Consider the following 21,616-nt stretch of genomic DNA (forward strand, 5'->3'; position numbering starts at 1 on the left):
GCCAGGAGCATTGTCCTGATAGAAAAACCAGTCCTCAGAGTTTGGAAACATTGTCAGAGCAGAAGTCCAGTAGTTTTCAATAGTTATTTTTGGATTCCAGTTACTTTTGTGGGACTAATAGCACTCTTTCTACCTATTGTAAGAAGATAGTGATGGACACAGTAGTGTTTTTTATACTTCTCCTTCTTAAATGAAAAATGGATCAGGTGTTTATTCAGGAGAATTAGGTGTGATTGTGTTGGAATTCAACACACACAGGAATGGAATGGCTGTCATACATGCACACATGCTGATTTCACAGGAAATTGCAGTGGTATTTGCAGTAATTTCTTCCAGAGCTGTACGTGATCTTTTGAGATAGCCAGCAATGAAAATTCACAACAGGTTCCCTTTTAAGTTAAGCTATAAATTGCGAGCTGTCACACACTGTTTTCTATGGATTTCCTTCCAGCTGTCTTTGTCAGCGGGTGGGTTGTGGACTTTTCCAGATCTGGTCAAAACATATAGATTAATAAAACTTTCAAATTGTTTTTCTACGTCTTAATCCTATCTGATGTCAGACTTCTCTTTTAACTTCCATCAAGACATGCAACAAGCTGTTGACATGGTGGAGCTGACATTTGATTGAAAGATGACAGACTACCTCTACACTGAGATCTGTAGGCAAGAGGGAGCACGAACATGACCCTGAGTGTGTTGACTGTGGATTCACAAACACTGACATTAAAAAAAAGGGACAAAAATCCAAATGTGAGATTTGTCAGAGCTGAAATATTGAAACTCAAATGTCATTTAGAACCAAAACACAAAATGCTTAATTTATTATCAGTGTTTTCTGAGTGCAGTGATGAAAGTGTACCCATGTTTTGTCTAAAAACTCTTATGAAATGACATTCAACATGTCTTTATGAGCTTATTGTGAAATCTTGGTTTGTAAAAGCAGAATGTTACTTGATGATACTAACTTCAAGAATAATCAACAGGAGGAGGCTGTATTTTTTCGGACCGACAGGAACAAAAACACCACAGTTCAATGTGAACATAAAGTTTTATTTAACAATGCAAAACACTAATAATCATGGTTGTACTGGTTTTGTGACTCAAAAAGCTTGTGGCAGAATTATTCCAATACAGATGCTGCTTTAACATATTCATACAATCAAAAGATTTAATCCAGATCATCCTCTTCAATCCTATTGTGATAAACCAGAAGAGCAGCTGCAGTGGGCGACTAACCTCATTAAGATTCAGGACTAAGAGGTATAGAAGATCTTTCATGCCCACTGCCATCAGAGTCGACAACAGCTCAGTCTGATGCTTCAGGCACTGATGATTGCTCATTCATTAATTCTGTTTTTTATTTGGTTTTCTTTCTTTCCTTTTACTGAGCTGATGCAAAATAGTGAATTTCCCCATGGGGATCAATAAAATTAATCTGTGTGTGTATACATATATATATATATATATATATATATATATATATATATATAAAGTCTATTTTCATACATTTAATACGTTCATTTTCACATTGAAATCATTTTTTTCCAATAAAAATGTACACATTTTGAAGATTTAAATTAAACCAGAGTCTTTCACTCAGTGGTTCATTTTCTGAACGTCTTACTGCAGTTGAGGGTCACAGGGGGGCTAGACCCCATCCCAGATACTGTAGGTGAAGGTGGGGTACACCCTGAATGTGTCACCAGTTCATTAAAGGGCTAACATATGCAGACAAACAGCTATTCACTCTCAGTCTTATCTACAGGCGTTCAAAGACTTTGGATGATGGAAGGAAATATACAGACACACAGACACATGGAGAACAAGTAAACTCCACAAAGAAAGACTTAGATCAGTGTTTTTCAATCTCGGGGTTGGGACCCCATGTGGTGTCGCCTGGAATTCAAATGGGGTCACCTGAAATTTCAAGTAATTGATGAAAAAATATTACTTATAAAAAATATATGGTGAGTTGGGAGAGACAATCACAATACATAAAAAACATGACAAACACTGAAGCTGAAACTGAAGCACGGTGGTACTGTTTATCTTTCAAATGTTCATTGTGGTCAGTTTCAGATGCTGCAGCTCTTTCATAATTCATAGTTTGAGTTATTGTTTGTTCAGTATTAACCATCAGCCTTGTAAATCCAAGCTGGACTGACTGTACATATCCTGACCAAGGAAATCAAATTCTCACTTTGTGCAGTAATCTACACCTGGCTTTTCTGCCTCCGTCCATAATAATACACATTATATAGCCTAAATGTTGTCTAAAATTACGATTATTTACAACATAGTATAGCAAACTATTACGTGATCAAAAATAAATTAATTTTAGCAATACAAGAGTCTCGGTTTTGAATGTCTGGAGTCGTACAGAAATTTGTGATGTTAAAATGGGGTCAAGAGCCAAAAAAGGTTGGAAACCACTGACTTAGATCAAACCCAGGATCTTCTTGTTGTGAGGGAACAGTGCTAACTACTACACCACTGTGCCGCCCTGAAATACAGATGACAGTTTTAAAGTTTGCATTGGCCAGATTGTGTTCAACAAACAACAGTGGGACATATGAAAACAGCTGCTTGTGGAAACACCTGACATTTCTGAGTAATTCCAGACATACAACTGTAAGCCTGAAAGTGACCTGTTCACTTTTATACCAATGATTGTCTTCAGGAAGTGAAACACGTCAGACAGAGGCAAACACAGAAAGAGTTGGTTTAAGAAAACATGACAGTGACCTCTAGCTTCAGCTTTAAGTTACTTCATTTTTATTTGAACACTGACATTATGCAGAAAGCTGCTATGATGGTATTGAATTGGAAGAGATGGAGGAAGGAGCTTAAGGTCAATATATAAAATGTGCACATTCTTACACATATCAAGTGTGGGTTGTAATCTGTGTTGTGTTCAGTTATTGGCTAACTTCGTTCTTAATGTAATGGTAGTTAGCGTTGCACATTGTGGCTGCTATAGAAGAGCAGAAGAGCAGCACTGGAAAACTTAGGAGTGAGTATTCTTTCCCCCAGATAGACAACTATAGTGTAGATGTGATTAATAATTTAAACAAAACTGTAAAATAACTTTGTTACACATATTTAATTATCATATTTATGATTATTATTTTTGCTGTGTAATCAAGTAATTATATTAGCATTAGCATGTGCTTACCCGTCAGCCTTTAATCTCTGCAAATATGAACTTTTGACCATATATGATGAAATCTGATTCAGAAAAAGGGGATGTCCAAAAAGAAAACTCAAGTCTTTAAATCCTAATCAAAAAATTATTTGCTGACATTAAAGTCATTACGTCAGCATGAGTACAGCATGAGACTCCTGCACGAACTATATGTAAACACATAAACATTTCCAAACTAATTAAATAACAGTATTGGTATTGGTGTGGACTATCATCCAAAATGTCATTTTAAACATTTATATCAGTATGAGCTAAAAAAAAAAATTGCAATTAGTGTAATCTGTGGTGTAGTGTTCCCTGGAGAAGTGGGTATACATTTTTTTTTTTTTTAGTAGTCCAGAAAAACGGCCTGTTTTAGAAACAGTGACATGTCAGACTACTCTGTTTCATTTACCCAAAAGTCTGTCAGTAGTATTTGCTTAATATTAGAAAATTATCATGACTTGATCAGGAGCAGTTTGTAGGTTTTACTGGTCACACAAGCAGCTGCATGAATGAAAATGTATTCAACATGAGGCAAACATAGGATGTTAGCCTTTCATAGCCTACTTGCACAGTTGAACTATTGGCGACAACATCTCTTCTCCTCTAAATGTGCAGTCATATGGCCAGTAGTTTAAAACTCATTTGTAAACCACCTTAAAACTTATCTCAGAATTATGTATTCCATGAAAGTAGGTTCTCTCGATATGTGTCACTCAGTTGAAAGACATTTATTCTGCCCTTCTTGTTCACATTTCCAATAATCGCTCATCTTTCAATGAGACATGCAGTGACCTGTCAATCAAATGGGGTGGCACTGGTACCTGAGGTGTCCAATCAGGTTCCAGAGGTGGTCAGCGCTAGTTAGCAATATTTTCCTTGGCATGACCCGCCCTACTCTGCCTCTGATTGGCTCATCAGTCCTCATGCCTTAAGTTAACCAGTCTAATCAGTGAAGACAGCGAGTACTAGCTAATTATCATCAACCATCCAGGGGGAAAAAATGGGCAGTTTGGCTCAGATACGACTGAACAGTGCACATCAGGGGGATTTAGAAGAGGGTATAAGCAATGATGACTGAAAATAAGTAGGTATACTCCATATACCCCCATATACCCTGGACTACACCACTGAGTGTAATGACATGACAAGGTCAAAGTCACAGGACCTCCTAAACATGAGCAAAGGGGATATGAGGATAATAATAAATAAATGAAATAAAATAATAAATTATGCAGATTGCATAACTCTTGTTTGTGTATTAGGCTCTTTGAGTTGTCCTTGTGAGATAGTTTTGAATATGTAATATTTTTCAGTCTGGCCTAATGAGATACTCTTTAATTAAATTCAGAGCTGTGTCACCCGAGGGTAGAAAAGTTGTGGCGCTAGGTGTTGTGATCATCAAAGGAAGAAAAAAAAAGTTTTCAAAAAAATTCAAGAGTTTGACTTAGAGTGAAAAGTCTAAAATGTGTCACTTTTGATCGAAAAATACATCACATTTGTTAAGTACAAAAACCTGCAGTTTTATTGACTTAAATAATGAATTTTTGGAAGAAAAGCAGCAGTGATTGATGAGATGAAAGTGGTCCCAGCGACACAGAGGAGCGTAATTTTGCAACACTCACAAAATGACACATGAAAAACCACAGGTCAGAGACACAGACTGATTCTAATTATATTACACATTCAAATCAAACTCATGTAGAAAGGTCTTTTTTAGACCAGAGGCAACATTTTCATGCCAACACAATTTTTTTTCTGCTAATATCAATTCATCAATTGTCACAAACCCTTTTACATCCAAAGTGTATTTTTCTGATCACAGAAGTTTCAGTCCTTCTGTCTAATGTCAGAGGTAATAAAGCACATGTGAACACTGGCTGGAACACAACTTCCAACATTTCTTTTCTGTCATTTGGTCTTTCAGGTTTTCTAGTGGCTGCTTAAATATATTTAGTCTTATTTTTGTGATTTTTGTGTTTGTCTTCTTACCCCGCCCCCCAAAGGGGAGACAAGGAGCATTGTTTTTTGTTCAGTTTGTTTCTTAACACTTTAGCAGAAAAACTATTGGTTGAATTCCTACCAAATTGGGTTTATAGATTGCCAGTGACCCAGAATAGATCTGATTACATTTTGGAAAAAGTAGGTCAAAGTTCAAATTTTTAATGATTTTTTTTTTTTTTTATCTTTTTTTTTTCCCATTTACTTATAATGGCCAAAATTTATCTATGCCATTAATGTCTATGCTGACATCAGCACACACATAGATATGATGAAATGAAATGATAATTGACTTCAGAAAAAAACCTTCAAAACATGAGGTCAGCATCATCAACAGAGAAAAGGTCAAAATTGTGGATACGTACAGATACTGGGGCACATTATTTGACTCCGACCTCAAGTTTGACATAATCACGGAGGCTATTTTAAAAAAAAAAAAAAAAAAAAGGTCAACAACGTATCTACCTGCTGCAGAAATTGAACTCTTTTAATGTATCTAAACCCATTTAATGTGTCTTTTATCATCCTTTTATCGAGAGTCTTTTAACCTTTCTTTTATATCTTGGTTTCATGGGTTGTCGGTGAAAAACAAAAACAGCTCCTCTGGCATCATTAAAATTTGTGCTAGGGCAGTGGTGTAGTAGTCCATGGAGAAGTGGGTATACTCTCAATATTTGACACCCCCCCTCCCCTCCCTTTTTTTAAGCAGTCCAGAAAAACACAGTTTTAGAAACAGTGACATATAGTACTATTGTATTTAGTTTACCCAAAAATCCATCAATAGTATTAGCTCACTATTATAAAATTATCATGACTTGATCAGGAGCAGAGCTAAATTGGCAATATTTTCCTCGGCATGACCCGCCCTACTCTGCCTCTGATTGGCTCATCAGTCCTCATGCCTAAAGTTAACCAATCTAATCAGTGAAGGCAGTGAGTACTAGCCAGTTAGAGGCAGAGTAGGGCAGGTCATGGCTTCACCATCCTGGGGGAAAACATGGGTAATTTGGCTCAGATACTACTGAATGGTGCGCATCAGGGGGATTTAGAAGTGGGTATACTCCACATACCACCATGGACTACACCACTGTGCTAGGGTCATGGGTGTGCAGACTACTGACTTACACTCTATGGAGCAGGCAGGTGCTCCAGAAAGCAAAGAGTGTTATTGCTCCCTCTGACCATGTGCTCAAAAGCATGTTTGCGTTGATGCCCCCTGGGAGGCGCTATCTTGCTCCCAGCAGAAAAAACAACCATTACGCCAAGTCTTTTATTCCTTCTGCCATCAGGCTTTTAAATGCCAGTGACAGTGTGTAATGTGTAGTGTAGGGTACACTAAGCATTTACATGTGTTGTATTTAGGTTTTTAAGTGTATTTTATCTATTTATTGCGACCTTTGCACTTAGTCACTGTTGCCCTTTCTGGCTGGACCCTTCAGCTGTCCTGTTCATTGACAGCTCTGAGAGTATTGTATTGTGGAATGTGTGTCTAATGTCCTGTCCTGCTGCGACCCATGTCTGCTAACTGAATTGCCCCTAAGGGATAAATAAAGTTATCTGAATCTGACATCAGCTGGATCGATGCCAAAATAAACTACAATACATGCGAGAGGCGGGGTTTGTTATGTCTGGAACCACTTGTTTTAGTTTAGTTGTTATTCTGGTTTAGTGTTTTACTTTTTCAATTACTAAGAGGAAAAGAAAGTGAAAACGGTACAAAGAAAAATGAATGACATCAAACATGATTCACAAAACCACAGTTTATTAAAGGTCCTATATTGTGCAAAGCCATTTATTCCCAAACGAACGAAAGCGCATCAGCCCAGTTGACATGGACCATGGCTCAAAGGTGAAGTCAGTGAACCTGAGAGTATGAGAGAGTCATTCTGGTCTCATTGGTGCTAAGTTTCCTGGTGGTCCATCCATAAATCACTACTCACTCCTGAGTCGTCACATACTGCTGCTTTGTCATGAGCCCTTGGTGTCTTCAATACCGTTGGTAACCCTACAACATCAATTTTGGACAAACAGAAGTCACACAGAGGTCAAGACATCTGAAATTGAAGACATGGATGAGGTGATGTGGTCATGGACCAGGTTAAGGAGTGTAAATATTAGCAGGAGATGGTTGGCGTTGTTATGGTGGAACATCAGAATTTGTGGACTTAAATAGAGAAGATCAGTGTCTGTGTCCCAAATGACCATCAGATTACTTTGTTATGCAAATATTTGATGAAGTTCAGCATTTTATCATGTGAGTAAGTTAGTGTTGAACATGAAGCTGGAGTTATGGTCACACAGATGTCACACGTCACTACCTACGCCGTCACTTTGGACAGCTCTGCGTTGGACCACATAGCTTTGATGTGCACCTCTTCCAGATTGTAACTATGCGGCATGGCAATGCAGTGACACTCTCTCCTGGTTGGCCAATTTATGATCATGTGACATCAGGACTATACAGCAACAAATGCTGTGGGGTTCCACCAAATGTAATTTGTTTTTGTTCATTACTCATTTCACTTTTGTTCTTGTTTCTTACTTTTTGCTCCTGAAAAACCTGTATGGTTATGCACATTAATAAACTTAGATAATTTAAAAAAAATTGGGCCTTTATTTGATTAGTATAATTAATAATTATTAGATTTTGGTATTCCCTGTCGGTTAACCTATGTTCGTTCAGCGGTCACATGGTCCATCTCCTACGTTGCCTCCTTCTCCGTCACTTACGCTGTAATAGTTTTAAACTTTACTAAACTTTTGAACTTTATCTTCGTTGACTTCTACGAGCTCACAAAGACATTACTCCATGTCGGCCACTATTGTTGTTCTAAAACAGGAAATGCCTGCTGGAAGATATCGAAACCATGGAAACAGCTCCGCCCAGTGGAGTTTCATCTTTACAACCAGCCAATACCAGCACTACTGCCACCTTATGATTTGGAAGGCTAACTAGAACACTTTTTCAAAACGCTACAGTACGCTCGAGTGTGAGAGCACATTATGCTATCTAGGGATGGGGATTGTTAAGAATTTAATGATTCCGATTCCATTATCGATATTGCTTATCGATCCGATTCCTTATCGATTCTCTTATCGATTCTCATTGGGTGAGGGAATAAAAGAGTACAAATGGGTGTGTCTGCATTAACTGTCTTTTATATTTCCATCTCTGCACAGAAAATATAACATATACAGTATGAACAAATAATAATAACAGATGATGCTGGGTTGGTTTGGGGGGGGGGGGGGGGGGGGGGGGCAGTGAAAATGAAACTAAAGATGCTTTACTAATTCCTCTATTGCCGCATTTCTACTATGTGGAACCGGTTCGACTCGGGTCAGCTTGTCTCTCATTGTTGTGCACCTCATTTCCTTTCCCTTCTTACCTTTGGAAACTTGTATTTGAGGAGTTACGACGTGGACAAATGTTTGAGCATATTGGAGGGATTCCACCCTTTTGAAGACATGGGAGCTTTGCCAGTGTTCCAAGTAAGTGGACCTGGTGTCGTCTTTTTAGACCGTTTCTGCCTCAATGCTATGTTAGCTATGTTCTGACCAAAACAATGCAGCGTACGTGTGACGTCATCGTGCATGCACAACAAAGGTGGAATTGATAAGCAGAATCGTTAAGCAGGCAGTCAAACAATTCCAAGGAATCGAGCTACTGGGAACCGGTTTTCAAAAAAGAACCGGTTCTCGATTCCCATCCCTAATGCTATCATTAGATATGGCGTATGTACGTGATGTAGAGCTACATGTGACCATAAATCCAGCTTTACCTCACACTACTGCAGCTCTGCCTTTTTGTCCAAATGTGGTCACTTTTACCTTCAAAGAGCAAAGAGGGTGATCCCCAAAATGCTCCTGGCTTTAAAACAGCAGTCCAAAAACCAGTGGAACATGATGAAAATAATGCTAATTTTGGCTGCAGTTCTTTTTATTTTATGTTGCATCATTCATTGTAGCTTTTGTTTAGATCCCATATTTGTCCATTTCACTGCTACCTTTAGGTTTTAATATCTATATATGTATGCAGTTATGCAAGGTGTTCTAGAGATTCTCCTTCCAGGGAATAACCCTCCTCCTTGTCCTCCTCCTCCTCCATGTCCATTTTCCTCACACACAGATCATCTCATCTTTAAGGTAAGTTAATAAAACCAGCTTATTTGTTTTTATTATTGTTATTTTCTTTCTAACTGCACTTTTCTGTTTTAAAAACCCTTGAAAAGAATTTTGGGTGGTTTTTGGGGGCTGGAACAGATAAGTTATATTTCAATTCATTTCAACAGGAAAAACTGACTCGTAAAATGAGTAAATCGCAAAACAAGCATTGTCATAGAGTGAATTAAATACGAACACCGGAAAAAATCAAAATCTTACCAAGTGCATTTTTCTCATTTCTAGTCAAAATATCTCATCACACTTCAAATAAGACATAATTACCTAAGGAGTAACTTTTCAGTGAGATATTAATTAAGCAAATTGAATTGAGCAAAAAAAATCTTGAATTAAGAAAAAAAAAAAAAAATCTGTCAGTGGAACAAGTGAAAATTACCTTGGTAAGATTTCTTGAAATAAGATTTTCCAGATCTATTGTCTAAAAATAAGTTCTTTATATCTCTCTGAAAAGTTACTCTTTAGGTGATTGTGTCTTATTTTAAGTGTGATGAGATATTTGGACTAGAAATGAGAAAAATACTCTTGGTAAGATTTGGATTTTTCCAGCGTACTGCAGGGTTCCACTTTATCATGTTTCTTTAGGCTATCATAAAAATAATCACAAATACATGTCAGTATTTTATCTCCCTGAAGACTGGGCTGATTTCAATATCTTTTCTAAATATAGGCTTCTGTGCTCAGAGCTGAGGAGATGCAGATGAAACACGAGTGGAGCTGTTTCTGGTGTTAAAGGTTAATAGTTACACTTTTGTAACTAGAAATAGAACAACACAGTTTTAATCAAAATGGAATCTTTTCCAATGAATTTTTAGAAATCATAATGATTTCTGTCCTGAAAACTGTAAGGGAAGTGAACCATTAATTCTGCAATGTCTCATTAAAATGAACATTCAGACATTTTAATAAAACCTCTCAGAGACAGACCTGCAAACACAACAAAAGCAGAGACTCTTTACTCAGCAGGAAGTAAAAAAACACGACGACGCAAACTAACCTGACCTCACCTCTTTTCTAACCACAGGGGCCAAGAAGGAGCTACAAACCACACAGAAATCTGTTAAAAACAAAAGTCATTTTTTATTTTTTTGTCTCCCTCCACTTGATATTGTTTTTAACTCCACTTCATGGATTTTGAAAAAAAGAGACACACTAAAAAAAAAAAAAAAAGAAAAAAAAGAAAAAAAAATCTGAGACAAGTTTAGCAACCCAACAAATCAAAAGAAAGTACAATCATCGCTTCACAGCACTGAACATCTGTCAGGTTGGAGGACAAATGCTTTTTTTATTTTTTTTTTTGGCTGTTATTTTCGCAGTCGTGTGTTGTTTACATTGACGATGAGTCTTGTATAAAGACAAAGGAGAAAAAAAAAATACAGGTGTATGTATAATGAATTGCACATGTCGGTGCACAGGTGCACGTGGTGTACTTGAACTACTCATGTTAACTGTGGAGCTCGGTATACACTTGCACATAGACGTACAACATACACACACACACACACACACACACACACACACACAAAGAGCTGGGCAGGTAGAAGTTTTTTTTTTTTTTTTACAGATCATTTGTATGCTGAAAAACATGAAGACAGGAAGGGGAAGAATGAAGGAAACTAACTATGAGCTTGTGTGCATATGTGTGTGTGCATGTGTGTGCATGTGTGTGTGTGACTACAGAGAGAAGAAGAAGAAGAAGAAGCAGTGAGAGGGCAAGATGGGTTGCACACTAACCTAACAGAACTCATTCCCTTAATTATACATGGTGGGCTTTCTAGTGGTAAAATTCAGTTATCACTTTCCAAATGAAGCGAAATTACTTTTTTTTTATTGCTCTGCAGTGTGGGCTCCTGCAGTCCGTTCATTTTATTGCCCTCTAGAGGCACACAGCCCATGACCGGCCTCCTATCATACATCCTTGTCATGTATCCCAGCCTCTAGCGCACTTCACACGGTAATAAGACACTCGCAGCCTGCTTCGGTGACTTCATCACAGCCCGACGCTCCCTACCTTCTCACAACTGCAATATAAATCAGCGCCAAAACACCAGCCGGGCTGCTGTCACTTCTGAAAGAAATCCAAGTTTCCCCTGTCAGTTTCTGAGCACCGCAACCAATATTTACCCCTGGCTTTGATTGACAAGGAAAATGCCAGGCGTGGGCTCGGTGATTCAGAGAGGCCAAGTAATGGGAGTCTTTCTATGTACGAGATGTGAGGTGGGCGACTTAATGACTAGGGGAGACGGCGGTGGGCGAGATGCCTTCATTGTATCGCTTGGTCGGTGCACATGTTGCTGTTGCTCAACCGACGGAGTGCATCACGCTGTTAATTAGCCAAACGCTCATGTTCTTAGAGGAGTGAGTGATTGACAAGACACCATCTGTGGTCGCAGTGAGGAAGAGGGCGAGGCTGGTGGATCTGTGGCTCTAAATACACAGTTACATCTGAAGACTGTATTTAACTACTCACACCTAAACACTAACACTAAACATCTATCTATCTATCTATCTATCTATCTATGAGCCTGTTTACATGTACACCAATATTCCGATCATTATCTGATTTCTCGAGTTATCACATTATTCAAGTGATCGTGTAAACAGTATAATCTGATCTGTTTTATCTGATAACAGCAGTAATCTGATTATGAGAAATCAGATTAACACACCTGGATTTCACCCCAATACTCCGATGTCTTCCTGCATGTATACAAGTTAATCAGATTTATTTCATTTTTTTTATGTCGGCACATGTGTAAAAACAATTAAAATTGTAGGAAATTAAAATTTTGTACTCAAACATGAGCAGTAAACAATAACAGGAAGTTTGAGTCTACCATCGCGACGTACATACATACTTTGAAAGAAAAGTGATAATGGACTGGAGCGTCTAAACCAGGGTTTTCGATTATCGCATTTCTTACGTGCACATATCAAATCAAATCAAATTTTATTTATATATCGCCAAATCATAACAAAACTTATCTCATGACACTTTACATCCAGTCGAAACCAGTCTCTCAACCCAATTTACAGAAAACTTAGGAGAAAAATGTGTCAGATCTGATTATTACAAGTATCTGATTACTTCCATTTGTGGTATTTTTGTGGTCTTGTAAACAGGTTCTATCACATACATCTACATACGATATTAGATAGGGAAAATAGGGCCTGTTCACCGTTAGCTTTATACGTTTGCATCTGTTTCTAGAGCTATATCACTAATGTGTTCGACAAAGAAATTAAAGCTGGTCTCAAAAAAGATAAAGGTAACATATCAAAGGTGTACAATTGTGCATCTGCTGTATATAATGTGGTTAAAACTTCACTAGGTAATGTGTTTTAGCCTTGATTGGGTTTAAATGTCATAATATTCCTCTTAGCAATTCAAGTCATCTGAGAGGAAACACTGCTTTTGCCCTATCTAGCCTGTGGGTGGAAACACAGGTGATTGACAGGTGTAATGACCAATGACCTGTCAACCCACAGGGCAACTCCTCTGTGATGTTTCAGGTTCACTTGAAATCGAGGCATGAAACTGTGTTGCATCCATCCATCTCTGTACGGAGTCTTTGTTTAGGACAGACAAATGAGTGCAAGATGAGGATGTGCATTTTATATTTCTGGAGTTTAATTTAGTGCTTTGATTTAAGGAATTCAGCAATGTAATCATACTATTTTCCTCAACTACTTGCTCTGATTTAGAACCCTCTCAAACACAAAAGAGCTTTTATTTTGAAACTGTTAGAGGAACTGTTAAGTTTGTTGAGTTTTCATGGCTTTATGGCAGCGAAAGTAGTCGCTTTTCCATTGACCCTCAAACTGTGCAAATATAACATGCGTATAAAAATGTACCTAATGGAAAAATGACAATTTCGCCAAAAGTCTAGTTTTTCGATTAAATGTTGTTGTGCTGGCAAGAGGTGGTTTTTCGGGTGTAGTGCAAATGGTATATCACACAAAACTGCAATGGAAAGGCCTTTTTTCACAACTAGAGTCAGGTGAATTAAAAAACTGGATGTTGACAGACGTTACAACAAGTGAAGAAGAAGAAGAAACATGTCGCGGTATGTGTGGACACACTAGGAAACCCAATCATTTTTGAATTTAGTACGAGATAGCGGGATAATATATAATAATAATGAATATATCTGTAAATCATTGCATGTCTTTGGATGGTGGGAGGAAGCTGGAGTACCCGGAGAGAACCCACGCAGACACAGGGAGAACAAAGACATCCAAAGACATGCACTGATAGGTTAATTGGTTAATCTAAATTGCCCATAGGTGTGAATGTGAGAGTGATTGTTTGTCTCTATATGTTCAGCCCTGCGATGAACTGGCAAAATGTCCAGGGTGTACCCCACCTTCGCCTGTAAGTAGCTGGGATAGGCTCCAAGCGACCTAGTGAGGATAAAGCGGGTTCAGATAATGAATGCATGAATAAATATCTGTAAATCAACATGATATGTACGTTCGTGGCCATGTTTATGGAATGACTTCTCGTGTCATCTCACAATAATAAATAAACAAATCATTGCCTTTGTGATTTAATGGAAAAACCGACATTACACACTTCTGTTTTTTCAACATTTAGTAAATATCAGTAAACTTTTGGGCAGATGTCCAATGGAAAAGCGACTACTGTCAGAAAGGCTTTCACTGAACCACTGTACCAGACCAGTCTTTTCCTAAACCTAACTAACTACTTTTGTTGCATAACCTAAACAAATGTTTTATATGCCTAACTGTGGCCAAAAAAAAAAAAAAAGAAAAAATTCCATTAAAATAAGTCAAGGTCTAAAAGCACTTTCACACCTACCTCATTGGTTCAGACTTCACAGTTAGATATGAACCACATTTACAGGTACACATTTCAGCCTCTGCATTGTTCCTCCTGACAATAACAGGAAGTTACACAAGCTATCAACACTAATAACCAAAAGAAGAAGAAAAACCAACAGAAGCTGAAGCAGTGGAAGTAATAAATGAACTGAAGTAACAGCAGAAACATGATGTCAGGGCCATGGCCATCTATAACTGTCCACCTTTGAAACCTCAGTGTAAAAGCAATACTGATCGGACCAAATGTACACAACAGAGAACAAAACATATGAACCTTGGTTGGGAATCTCAGTTATGAAAACTCCTTAACAACCATACGTTCCCCTAGGACACAAACTTCGGTCTCAGTCCTGTGTACAGCCCATTCATCCACAACCACCTGCTCCATCTGTGGGCTTTTTCAGTGTTTATACTGCCTTATAGGACTTCTAAAAGCTTTTCTGCCAAAAAGCCCTGAAGGCAACTTCTCCCAGTACTGTATTAGCATCGCAATGCAGTAACTTTCAGAGGGCAAACAGGAGCGGATCAGAACGAAGCTTCACACTAAAATATGGCCAACTCTCCATATCAAAACCGAGGGAATTAGAAAGAAAGACCTGCTTTAAATAAAGCTTTGGTTGCTGAGGTAAAAAGGCCCAGATGATCACTTTTTGAGGAAATACAATATTCTATCTGAGTGCTTCTATGAAACTGGTCCCTAAAAACAGGACATGGGGGGATAGAAACTCAAACCAGATATAGACTAATGTTAAGATGCAAGTTTGGAAACACTTTGGGTCTACTTACTGAGATAAAAGATACACTATTTTTCAGATGAGACACATTTTTATATTATTTTACATTATATTTCATAAAAAAATCTGCATGTAACATGGTCAAAAAGACACGGACATTATGCGCTACTATTTTTTAAACTATGTTTTTATTCTCTCACAGGTACATTTTGGGAATTGAACTAATTATGCAAGGCAGAGTGTTTCACAAAAATGACCGTGGTTGCAAAATCATTTGCGATTTCTATGCGTTTAACTGGGCATGTAACACAAGTGGACATGATGGGTTACACACAAAACCTGGAATGAGACTGCCAATTCATGAAAAACCCACGTCTGGATTAGAAAAACCACTGGGATCATCAAATTTAACACAGTGTCTTTAGTTGTAGCTGTATATAAGACCATCTACAGCCATGTTTTCCAGATCAAATGCACTGACACCTATAGGTAGTTTTTTATGTCCCAATTTTGATCCTATTTTTGGCCCCAATATTTTATTAATTCATTAATTTTCGGATGGCTCAGAGCAAGAGTATAATTTTTTTTTGCATTTATCTGAGGTCATCATTAGGTACATCCTGGGGGGAAATATGTCTAAATTTCTTGTTTATTATTAGGTCTAAAAAGCTAGAAAAGTGCCAGATACCAAAATGAACCCAGTTTCATAGAAGCACCCATCTATCTATCTATCTATCTATCTATCTATCTATCTATCTATCTATCTATCTATCTATCTATCTATCTATCTATCTATCTATCTATCTATCTATCTATCTATCTATCTATCTATCTATCTATCTATCTATCTATCTATCTATCTATCTATCTATCACATAAATCTACATATGCTTATGTATGAAAACTGTCCTTGTCAGAACTGTGTCTAGCATGCTTTATTCTAATGCAGTCATTAGCCGTTGGAATGGAAAAGTAGTGGGGGCCTTAATAGACTTGCAACATTGACTTTGCCCATGAGAACTGAATGAGCCTGTAGATAGTTGGTAAACAATGGATAATGAGGATAATATATGGGAATTAGGCATGCTTTGCTATAAAGGACGCGAGCAGGGGATTTGGAACAATGATGCAATATTTATATGCAATCGTCACCGCTTGTGATGTTTCATTCTGGCATACAGAGTCCGGCATCGTAACATTTTTCATAATCTAATTCTATTACAATTTCCAATCGTCGGATCATGCTCACACCTTGTCTTCGTTCAGATCCTGCGTAAGCCTCTAATTACACAGTATCAATAGCTGCTGATGCTGAAAGCTGCAAATTGATTCCAGTTACACCTTTGTCATTAGTAATAACAGAAAATGTGCAATTAAAATACCTGCAAATAGTGTAAAAGTCCAGGGAAATGTATATAAAGTTAACACTCATAAAAACAAAGCACTTGAAAAGAAAGAACAAATGATTAATTCTTCAGTGCCTGGATTTGAACCGCAGCTCTGAACACATAGTTTACTGAGCTGACATTACAGCTTGCCCAAATAGTTTCAGAGAAGGGCTTAAAATCGATGCGCAATTAGGGGTGTCTTGTATCAGGCATGATGAATTATGCTCTCTGTTCTAGGTTGGTCTATAGACACTTGATCAATTCAGCTTCTGGGGACCTGGTAAGGCAAGCCAGGGAGAAATTGCTCTATTCCAAAGCCATTGAGTTGAATGTATTGATTAACCATTGCATTCTAAATTGAAAGTCTGTCCGGGATCTGTTCTATGTACCGAGAGGTGCTGTAGGAAAGGCTACAACTGGAGCCTGCCACATATAAAAAATAATGAATAAAGCAGTACATTCAAAGCTTCGCCAAGGTTATGATTCTGTTGCTATTCTACAAAAAAAATAATTATTTCTGTGCAACAGCTCAGGAACGATGTGTGGTACCTGTCCTTACACCCTAAAGAGTTTAATTACCCAACTTGTCTCAGCAAAGGCACGGCGCTTTGAAGGTGTTTCCATTGCTAAATATTTTACAAACCCTTTTCCTTAAAATCTATTTCATAGCATGGCATTAATGCGCTAAAAAAAACACTTTGTATACAGCTTTATGAATTCACCTCTATTTCCTGCACATTCATCTTTTCTTGTCACAAAATAAATAACAAAAAAAAAAAAATTGGCTTATAAAGTGCGGTATTATTCAGTGTATTACAAACTGTAGCCTAGTTTTATCATATCCCAAATAACAGATTCACAGCACCTTATTAACAAAGCCTCTGTAAACAGATCATCATAACCTTCAGCTGCAGGAGCCAATCAACACTCGGCTCATCAGGGTGCACTCTATGCAATTAGGGGCCGAGGAGATGTCTTGTTTATATCACTTGCAGACTCATCGAACCCCAGTTGGGGTGTTATTTATACACTTGAAGTAGGCCAGACAGTGTTTGCGATCAAGGCGATGTTAATGCTATTCATATTACATAGTGGAACCATAAATACACCATCTCCTGGGAAAGACCACTGTGCTCAAATTTTGGAAATGCAATATGAGCGTGTGTCCGTCTTCTTCGTCTAAATGGAGAGTTCACCGTCTGGTTAGTGTCATCCCATCTCCCCCCTGACACTTGGCTTTTGGATTTGCATTGTCAGGGTATCCTCCCAAAGGACCGGGTACCCTCTCTATATCTCTATATTTTCCTCTCTCTTTTTCAACAGTGTCTTCATCTACTCCCATCCCATGCACCCAAGGGATCCTTCTGCCTCCCTACTCCACCCCCCCACCCCCCTCTCCTTGCATCAGAGCAGTGACTCATTTACATACATCATGACTCATGAAAATATGTTCTTTTGCTATTTTTTTTCCCCTACGCAAATGCCCACATTCTGCTCATCGTGGTGATGATGTTCATGTCATATGGACCAAATTCCCTTCCATCTGGACCCTTCACCCACAACCCCAAACACAACATACAACATAGCTTGTTTTTTTTTTTTTTTTTTTTTTTTTTTTTTCTTCAAAATCCATCCACACACGAACATCGACGTGCTTTTTTTTTTTTCAAACCCACACTGAGAAACATGACAGTTTGTTTTGTTTTTTTTGTCCGTGTTTTGTTTTTTTATCTTCTGTTTTTTGTTCTTTTTCTTCATCAAGGACAGATTATGTACATACAGATGTTATGTGCCACACAAAAAATAATAACATTAAAAAAAAAGTAAAAAAAAAAACAAAAACAAAACAGTGGCACGCTGACATGAAACAGTGTACAATGTTTAAGAGAGAAACATAAAAAGGAAAAAAACAGAAAAAAAACAGCATGAGACTCTGGGAGGATGAAAAAGAGACAGAGACAGAAAAAAAAAGAAGCACTGATCAAACCACCTGCTCTTGTGCTTGAAAATGGAATCCATCATTATTTTTGGAGCAACAAGATGCATGCACAAACAGCGTCTGTTCTGTCACAATCCGACTACATCTCAAGAGGGCAAGACTTTTTGAATACATCAATGTAGGTTTTTTTTTTTCCTTTAGAGTAAGGGTCATTTAGACAGAGCTTCACAATCATTTCAGAGTACTGTACACAGTTAAAGTACAACAACAGACTTATTTGATATATCTCATTAATGGCGTTACACCACAGCTTTAACCATAGTTGTTACCTCTTGCACAGTAGAGTAAGGGGTTATTGCTGGTTTGAAAGAAAATCAAACAGAACACATTCAGACAACTGATTCAGCACTGAGTAATTCCCCTTGTTTAACAGTTATCAGCTGGGACAAACTCATCTTTCCGTGCAGGCTCATTCACAGCAAATTTGCATACGATCCCTGTATGTGTGTGTGTGTGGAACGGTGGGGAAATGAGTGCCTCCATGCTGAAATATGGGCTAACCTCCCACTGTTTGTGCTGTGTGGTGGAGGGGTGTTAGGGGGGAGGGGGGTAGGTTTAAAGGTGGCAGGATAATTGTGCCATGGGGGTTTTGTGGTGCCCATACCTGCACGACACAGGTACATATTGAGTTGGTGAATGGAGGTGGAGGTGGTGGTGGTGGTGGTGGTGGTGGTGGGTGGGGGGGTACTGGTGCACTAAAGCAAGGTTGTCCTTGAAGAGGATTCCTGTCATTGGCAGGATTGAGCTTGATTTATGGGGCCATCACTGGCTGGCGTGGGGAGTGGGGTTGTGGCGGTGGCGGTGGGGGGGGCAGGTAGAGCCTGGGCTCCTTCACTTAGCCAGCCACAGGTAACAGCTAATTACATCTTTATCTCCCTGTGGTCTGGCTGTATAAGAACCCGACTTACAGCCTGCGACCAGAGACTGACACGGTTCCAGATCATTTATCTATCTGGTCAAACACACACTATGAAGAGTGGACAAATATGCAGAATATGTGTGTGATGTGGTAAACAGAAAAAACACAAAACCGTAAACAAATTATAAATTACATCATCATTCGCCGCTTCTGATGAAATAATCTTTCAAACTGTTTCAAATGTGTTTTTAAAAAGCTTGTCATGGCAAAATAGAGCACATCACTTTGAAAACTTTACATCTTTTTTTGTTTGTTTTTTTGTGGAATTTTTTTTTTTTTGTCGTTCAATGTGTGTGACTTCTCAGTTAAAGTACAAAAAAATTATTTTTCCCCACGCACGGCTCATTACCATCCGATTTTGTTCTTTTTTTTTTTTTTTTTTTTCTTCTTCTCACATGGAATTACTATTCATAGTTATTCAAATACTTATTAACATCATCATCGGTAGTATTATTAACACCAAAAAAGTAAAAGCAGGTAACCTTGCAGAGTAAAACAGACACAGTGCAGGGAAGAGAAGGAAGGAAGGAAGGGAGGAGGGAAGGAGGGAGGAAGTATGGACTCACAACAGGAACATCTCTAACCGGTACATGCTATCAACAAGCGACATAGAGGATGGAGCTGCAGCTTTGAAACGGAAGATATTGCAGTCACTGGACAGTCTCTTCCTGCTTCAGAAGACTGGAGCACAGTCAAGGAGATGTCATTCGGTGCCAGGCAACTTGAGGTCACCTGCCTGGCCTCTGTACTGCATATATTTACACTGGGGAGGAGGGGGGAGGAAGGAGGGAGGAGGGGCAGGTGAAACACTATAGCGATGTGAAGGGCGACTAGACAGAGCACGCTGAACAAGAGGGAGGAAGAGGAAGAGGAAGGGGAGGAGTCTGGGAGAGGGGTGGGGGGCTAAAAAGGTTTGGGTAGTGAGGGGGTCTACATGCTTAGTATAAACCTCCCCCCTATCAAATTACACAAGGGGGAAGTTGCGACTGACGCCATCACCACCCACCCTTTTTTGTTCATTTGTACATTTTTGACATCATTCATAGCAGCTTCACTGCTACACAGTTAAAATCAAAGAGCCATATACTGTATGTGTATGTGTGTGTGTTTGTGTGTTTGTTTGTGTGTTTGTGTGTGTGTGTGTGTGTGTGTGTGTGTGTGTGTGTGTGTGTGTGTGTGTGTGTGATCATTGGGTGACACATCATATGGACACCGCCACCAACCAAGCGGACAATTTTCAATGGGTCACATGACCTCTGGTACCACACTAACACTAGCATTTCCATAACGATCCATCGTACAGATTTTTATGTTTCATTTCTGTAAGGCAAAACACTGAAGTCAGTCATTAGTTTATGTAGTATATTACACAAATGATCGTCCAGTTGTTAGATTATCTATTTTCTCATTGATCACTGACACGTTTATCATTAATATACACTCTTTTCAACATCAGCCCAGTGGTAATAATGGGGGGAAACTGGGTGAGGAGGAGGGAAGGGGGGGAGGGGGTACCAAGTCAGACAAATCTGCAAGGTGTTTTGGGAAAGAGACTAGAAAGAGAAAGAGAGAAAGACTTTATGATGAAAGGGTTTATGATGAGAAAAATTTACCGAGAGAAGGAGGACTGGGAGGTTTTTGTTTTTTTTTTGTTGGGTACAGGGGGCTGGGGGTGGGAGGGGGTAATCATGTGTTTGATGCAATGATTCAATGGCTCCTGGAATAATGCATATTCTTTTTTGTTCACAGTGATGGGTTCGTAATTAAAGAATTTAATTTCCTTCTTCTTTCCGTAGAGGAGGAGGGAGTAAAGGGGGAGAAGGGACACAGGGCTTTTAGGGAACAATTCCAGGTTGAGCTCCGATTTTTTACACCTTCAGCAGAAGAACAACGGAGAGGGAAATCCAAACACAGATGCTGATGCTCATTCCTGCTTGTAAGCCGGTCCCTCGGCCGTATACAGCCCCCGGTCCTGGACAAAGACAAAGGAACAGGTTTATGGTTAGTTCAATACTTTGTACTTACAAAATCTGTTTGCAGTGCCAGATGGTGGAGGCTCTGACTGCGAAAGCTTACGTAAACATCCTCAAATAAACAGTGGTGGAAGTAGCATTCAGGTCCTTTACTTAAGCACTAAAATTATACTGTGAAAATGCTCCATCAGTATTAGAGGAAAAATGTATTCACAGATCCAATACATAAGATTCTTACATTTATGTGAGCTAATGAGTGTCTAAGGCAGTGTTTTTCAACCTTGGGGTCGGGACCCCACACGAGGTCGCCTGGAATTCAAATGGGGTCACCTGAAATTTCTAGTAATTTGAATAAAAAAAGTTACTAAAAAAAAATATATGGTGATTTGAG

General features: G+C 38.6%; 1 protein-coding gene and 1 long non-coding RNA gene across 4 annotated transcripts in view; both read right to left on the bottom strand.

Moving 5' to 3' along the window:
* Positions 1-10,607: 10,607 nt before the first annotated feature.
* On the bottom strand, positions 10,608-15,696 carry LOC115434907 (uncharacterized). The gene is made up of 2 exons (XR_003937610.1): positions 15,663-15,696; positions 10,608-11,884 (listed from the first exon to the last, which is right to left on the bottom strand). It is a non-coding gene; the product is annotated as an uncharacterized LOC115434907 (long non-coding RNA).
* A 2,340-nt stretch (positions 15,697-18,036) lies between these two features.
* The window catches only part of iglon5 (IgLON family member 5), a 263,356-nt gene continuing 259,776 nt past the window's right edge, over positions 18,037-21,616 (bottom strand). For all 3 annotated transcript variants that reach the window (XM_030158537.1, XM_030158535.1, XM_030158536.1), the window contains one exon: positions 18,037-21,224. In XM_030158537.1, coding sequence (XP_030014397.1) covers positions 21,121-21,224 — 104 coding nt within the window. In that variant the 3' untranslated portion in view covers positions 18,037-21,120. The remainder of the gene's footprint in view (positions 21,225-21,616) is intronic.

This window comes from Sphaeramia orbicularis, chromosome 16, assembly GCF_902148855.1.
Source record: "Sphaeramia orbicularis chromosome 16, fSphaOr1.1, whole genome shotgun sequence".
Classification (NCBI taxonomy): Eukaryota; Metazoa; Chordata; class Actinopteri; order Kurtiformes; family Apogonidae; genus Sphaeramia; species Sphaeramia orbicularis.